The following is a 6676-nucleotide window of genomic DNA, read 5'->3' on the forward strand; positions in this document are numbered from 1 at the left end:
AGATTCGGCATAGACGAATATAGAACTCTTACTTGTTATAACAAGATATTATGAATAGGACAGTGGTTAGTAGTTAATTTGTTAATTTGACTTTTATCACGAAATTATTAATTTTTTTTATAATTTTAATAAAAGCATCGACCTTTTAAATTTGAATAAAGTTAAAATATCAATTTAAATTGCAAGAAATGGACAGTCTAGCAAACGTGGGCGTGGCACCTTCAAAGTGCATTAAATACAAAAATGTGTTTATCTGAGAAACAATAAGAACTAGAATTCTCATGTTATCTATAAACAATTTTGACATTAATTAGAACATTTGCGGAAAAAATTGGCAATTGGATAGGATTTTAACAAAGTTCGTTTTTTGTTGGAAATTGGTGTAGAATATGAACATCCGCTGCTATCTCTTATTCATTAATGTACAAATTATTTTGTTGGTAATTTGAGGATGTGGTAAATTTTGGTAAATTTCCCGGCATTATTAATATTTTGTTTTATTTTTTCACACTATTTCTGTTTTTTTTTTTTTTCGTTGAACAGCTTCTGGCTTTCCTTTTTTATATGTATATATGTGGAAAGAGTCCTTTTTAATTCCGCTTGCATGCATTAGTCCGTTATAACGTGAAAATGAAGCTTTTGTAATCATAACAAGACATGTTTGGAATATTGATGAATCCTTTAAAAATATATAAAAACAGCAAAACAAGGAAAAAAAGGAAACAAAACACAACTGTAGGAAAGATTTATTTAGTGCGTGTCTAGCGTTAGAAAAGTATAAAAATAAAAGATAATGATAAAGTAACTTTGAAATAAAATTGATGAAGTCTTATTGGCTGACACACAGAAAAAAAACCCAATGTAAAATCAACATGGAAAAATGTTGATTTCGAGTCATTGTAAATTTTTGACAAAATTTAAAAAAAAAGTATATTCAACATTGTTTCGATTTGAATTAACATTAAAAGATGTTGATTTAATCTTAAAAATAGTTATTTCAACATTATTCGTTTTAAAATAAAGTTGTGCACATTTGATTTAACATTTTTTAATGTTAAAATAACCTTTTTAAATGTTGATTTTATAAAATTCATTTTCATAGTAAAAACAAAAGTTTTTAACGTAAAATCAACATTGTGCATAGTTAAAATAACATGAGCCAATGTTAGTTTAACATTTTATTTACAATAAAATCAACATCGAAACATGTTGAAACAACATGTGAAAACTAAAAATTATTAATGAATTGCGAATAAAATGTTTTCATGTTAAATCAACATTAGTCCATTGTTAAAACAACATTGTTTTCATGTTAAATCAATGTTGGTTCATGTTAAAAAACATTTAAAAATTACAGTTTCTATACATAGTATAAATAACATGGTTTCAAGTTAAATTAACATTGAATCATGTTGAATCGACATCAGTTAATTTTAAATTGACATTGATTCATGTTAAATCAACATTGTATCATGTTAAATCAACATTATACCACGATAGAAACAATTGGAATCAGATTGAAACGAAGTCGTTAAATTTTGAAATAACATGAGAAAGAATTGAAATGAAATGAAATCATGTTGAATTCTGCAAAAAGTACCGCTATTTTAGAACATAAAAAATGCTTCATTCATCTATTAGTAAAGCTTGTATCGTGCGTGTTTTATTATAAAAGCGTGTTTTAAAAGTAAGTTAAATACATTTTTAAACATAAAAATATAATTATGTCTTTGCCTAAGAATAATAATATTCATGTGTCAAGTGTTGTGGAAGAAATTGTATCAATTGAAGAAAACATGAATTTCTTAAGTGACGAAGATGGTAATATTATATTAAATATTCCAGTTGTTCAGAATACTAGTGAAAATTCACAATTAGATGATCTGCTGCAAACTTTTAACTTAATTGAAGTAAAACCTTATTTAACAAGTAAGTAATTGCATTTAATGAATTTTTTAAGATAATTTGACTAATGTGAGTATCATTTATTTATTTAGATGCGCAAATTACATTTGATAGCTTAAGGTATTTATCAAAGGAAGATATAAAGGAAGCCATACCCCCTATTGGTATTCGTGCTTGTTTCCGAGAAAAACTTTTTAGTTGGAGAAAAACTGAGGTATTAAACATTATTACAACTATTTAGTTAAGAATTAATGAATACTTTTATTAATGAATCAGTACGGAATTGATGACGAAACATTGTCTGAAGCGATAGCCGAAAAAGTAGTTTCATGGCTACAAAACCAATCTAATATTGGAACAACATCAACACCAACATCATCTTATTCTCAATCAGTTGGAAGTTGTAAGCTATCTAAGGTAAAGTATGGAATTGGTTTCATAGTGTTCGCTAGTAATAAGTGATTTATATTTAATTTTAGAGTCTAAAGCAGATTTTAGAAGAAAGTCTTAAGGGGAAATCTTTAACAAGTTTTTATAAACAAAACGATAACTTGACTGATTCATTTCGTGCAGAATTGATTAATATAATTTTGGAAGACATATTTTATCATGAAGCTAAGTTATCACCGAAAGATTTTCCAATAATAGTGGATGAAATTGTCAGCAACTTCCCCAGTGAGATAAGAGTAAGTTTTTAATTAAACAAATTTAATACAGAAATAACTTTGATTTGTTAACTATTAGGAATACTATTTTATTCCACGAGGTAGAAAAGCGAATCCAGGAGGGAAGCTTTGGGATAAATACGTTAATCAAAAGGCAAAGCGTGCACGCTCATCAGTTAAAATTAAAGAAAATATAGATGCTTCGAATTCCAACTCGCTGACAGTTAATTCTGAACTCGATGAATCAATTTTACTAGCTTTAAAAGCTTACCTTTCTAGAGATTTTTCTAATTGGGATGAAGTTAAAGATAAATGGCAACGAACATTCTTGTTAAGGCAAAAAGAGTTGAAGTTATCTACCAATAATTATGAATTTCTAGAGAACTGGCCTCTTTATTCTAACGCTCGGTCTAACGAACTAGTATGTTTAAACAAATTGTGTTGAATTTTCATATTTAAATATTATTTTCATTTCTATTTTCTATATAGATTAATATCGATTTCGAACTGATGCACCCAAATAAGAGTCATCTTCTTTTCAGTAAATGGAAGGGATTTTTGGAAAAAATTGTAAGCTATTACTATTTACATATAAAAGACAAAAGGTCTAAGGAAGTTCTGACAAATTCGAAGAATACTACTGAACAAAGTAATTATTATATATACTTATTTTTCAAGTCATATTCTTAATTACCAACTTTTTTCCAGATTCATTAGATTACATACACACTATTCTGCTAAATTCAGTTATTTTACCAAACGCACGTTTTTCGGATAAACGAGGAAAAAATTCAAAAAAGATTTCTATACCAGATGCTAACGAGAGTTTTATTGTTCACCTTACCACTATAAATGATTATGAAAAGGTAATATCAGAACTAAAAGAGAAATATTATAACAGAAGTTTAACTATTCAACCTTTTATAATAGTTGTAGGTCATAGTATTTATAATCTTGAAAAATTTTACGTATATTTTGATAAAACACTCTTAAAATGTGACTCTTTTTTGAAAAGTTTAGATATTTGCTTTAAAATAATTTATACATTGTCTTTAGAATATCCAAAAGGATGCCAAGGTCCGTGGCTATTTATACAAGAATACTTTTACGAAATTAAACCTATTAATGATAACAAATTATCAGCCATTTACTCCTTGTTAAACTTTTTAAAAACATAATTATCAATTTCAATATGTTGATTTGTTTCGTTTGTAATAAAGAAATATCCCTCTTAAGTAACTTAATACAACATTATCAAATTGTCCACTTTTTTAATTCAGCTAGTACAATACAGTGCAAGCAAGATGATTGTACTCAAAAATTTTCATGTTTCAAATCATTTAAAGCTCACATTTATCGTAAGCATATTAACAATTCAAATAAAAATTATATTCCGCAACCCTCAGACAACCCTAGCTCTACTTATATTAGTAATTTGCCTGTTGCTAATGAAAAAGTTTCTTCAAATTGTAACCTTATAAATGATTCAGAATTATTGTCAAAAATTGCTGATTTAAAAAATCAAGCATTTAATTTTTCTTTATTTTTGCATTCCGAGCCAATGATGCCAAGAAAAGAAATATTGACTGTACAAAAATTAATGGAAAATATTTTTTCAAATATTGAAGAATGCATCCGAGAATCCAATTCCAATAACCAAAATTTAAGCCCGAATATGAATAATATTCTGGAATTTTTAAAAAATCCGTTTGACGATATTGCTACAGAGCATAAATTTTTTAAATTGTTAAAAGAAAAGCTACTTTACGAAGAGCCTACAAGTTGCACAATTTCTAATCAAATTACTGAATGTATAAGGCAAGGAAATCCCGATTTAGATGCAAAAACATTCAGTTGCTGCTTTATGCCGCTTAAATTTCAATTAAAAAAACTTTTTGAAATTTCAGGAATTTTAGACATGACCTTACAATATATGGAAGAATTGCTTCAAAAAAACGTAATATCTAATTTTGTAAACGGGGATGTTTTTAAAGCTCAAATAACTAAATTTCCAAATAAGAAAATAATTCCTATGTTTATATATTTTGATGACTTTGGAATTAATAATCCTTTAGGTTCTCATTCGAAGTCAATTTCTGCAGGATATTACAGTTTACCTACTTTACCTCCACAAGTTATATCAAAACTGGATTTCATTTTCCACTTAGGGTACATAAACACTTGCGACATAAAAAAATTTGGAAACGAAAAAGTATTTTATTATTTAATAGAAGAGTTGAAGTCTTTAGAAGAAGAGGGACTCGAAATAATCACATCAGTGAAAACGGAAAAAATATATTTTACCGTAGGTTTGATTCTGGGTGACAACTTAGGACTGAATTCCATATTAGGTTTTATAAAGTCCTTCAATTCAAAACGATTTTGTAGAGTTTGTCGTCGTGAGCGTTGTGAAATGCAAAAAGATAATTTCGAAATTAATATTTCGTTAAGAAATCAAGAAAATTATAATGTTGACCTTTCATTCGACGATTTTAGAGAAACCGGCGTGAGAGAAAATTGTATTTTTAATGAACTTCAGGCCTTTCATGTCACAGAAAATATATCATTAGACCTTATGCATGACCTTTTTGAAGGGGTGTGCATTTATGACATTTGTAACACATTAATGTCCTTAATCCACTCTAAGATATTTTCTTTGGACATATTTAATAGTCGCAGAAGAATGTTCCCATATGGTGAAGACGAAGTAGGAAATATAGGTCCGGACATAGCACAAAAAGGCCTTCAAACATTCAATTTAAAAATGACTGCTCGGGAATTGTGGACATTAACAGATTTCATACTTCTTATTATAGGTGACTTAGTTCCTAAAACTAATCCACATTGGAAGTTATTAATTGCTCTTGTTAAAATATTGGATTACCTATTAAAAAATAAATATACGGAATATGATTTAAATACGCTTGAATTATTAATCTGCGAACATAATAAAATTTTTGTAGAACTTTATGGATCACTTAAACCTAAAGCACACTTTTTACTTCATTATGTAACTTTAATTAAAAAATGTGGTCCTCCAAAGTTTTTATGGAGCTTAAGGTTTGAAGCAAAACATAAGAACACTAAAAGATATTGTAATAATATTAACTCTAGAGTAAATATTCCATTAACACTTTGTAGAAAAGCTGGATTAAATTTTGCAAAATTTCTTACAGACTATGGAAATGGAATTCCAGATGCTATTGAATTAAATACCTTAAATATTATTGAACCCATTCCAGAATTAAGTCATGTGTTTTCACAGTCAAAAATTCATTTTGATAATGTTGTATTTTATGACAAAATTATTTATTTAGGAAGAGTTTATAAAAAAAACAGTTATGTAACAGTTTACGAACAATTTCTAAAATTATACAAAATTTCTTATCTCGCAAAAGATGAAATAAAAATTTATGCTCTATGTTATGAAGTGGAAATACATTATTTTGATGAACATTTTCAATCATATGCAGTAGGCAAATTACAAAATGAAATACTTTTAAAAGAGCTCCATGAATTTACCAGCCCACCTTTGCATCTTTTTCCTATTAATAATGGTAAAATTTATATAAGAAATAAATTGTTGTAATTAATTAAACTTTATAAAATTATATGTATTATTTATATGTATGTCTGAATTTTTATTTTATATAAATAAATTTAAAAAATAAATATTAAGAAATGTTATTTTATTTTTTATTATCAATATAATTTTCATGTTATTTCAGTACTGGAATCCTTTTGAATTAACATGAAAATTCATGTTGAAATAACATGATTGCATCTTATTTCAACATGAAATTCAGTGTTGAAATAAAATGTTTTCATGTTATTTTTACATTTATTAATGTTAAAACAATGTGAAACAATTTCATTTTAACAGGACAATCATGTTGATTTAACATCAAAATCATGTTGATTCAACCTGAAAATCATGTTGATTAAACCTGAAAATCATGTTGATTTAACGTGAAATTCATATTATTTTAACATTGAACAATGTTAAATTAAATTTAATCCTACAGTTATTTCAACATGATGCCACTTTGATTTAACATTGGTAGCAATGTTATTTCAACATGATTTCTAATTGTTTTAAAGTGAAA

The 6676-nt window shown here is 26.8% G+C and overlaps 1 protein-coding gene across 2 annotated transcripts; it reads left to right on the forward strand.

Moving 5' to 3' along the window:
• The first annotated feature begins 1087 nt into the window (after positions 1-1087).
• Positions 1088-3762, forward strand: LOC124419088. Of its 2 annotated transcripts, XM_046947375.1 has the most exons (7): positions 1088-1929; positions 1998-2119; positions 2182-2322; positions 2385-2591; positions 2650-2991; positions 3060-3219; positions 3279-3762. In XM_046947375.1, the coding sequence occupies exons 1-7, from the start codon at positions 1725-1727 to the stop codon at positions 3746-3748; spliced, it is 1647 nt and encodes a 548-aa protein (XP_046803331.1). In that variant the 5' UTR covers positions 1088-1724; the 3' UTR covers positions 3749-3762. The 2 variants fall into 2 exon arrangements, with proteins under 2 accessions (XP_046803331.1, XP_046803332.1); XM_046947376.1 differs by having other exon boundaries at positions 1089-1687; positions 1846-2322.
• The last annotated feature ends 2914 nt before the right edge of the window (positions 3763-6676 follow it).

Source organism: Lucilia cuprina, chromosome 3 (genome assembly GCF_022045245.1).
Source record: "Lucilia cuprina isolate Lc7/37 chromosome 3, ASM2204524v1, whole genome shotgun sequence".
NCBI lineage: Eukaryota > Metazoa > Arthropoda > Insecta > Diptera > Calliphoridae > Lucilia > Lucilia cuprina.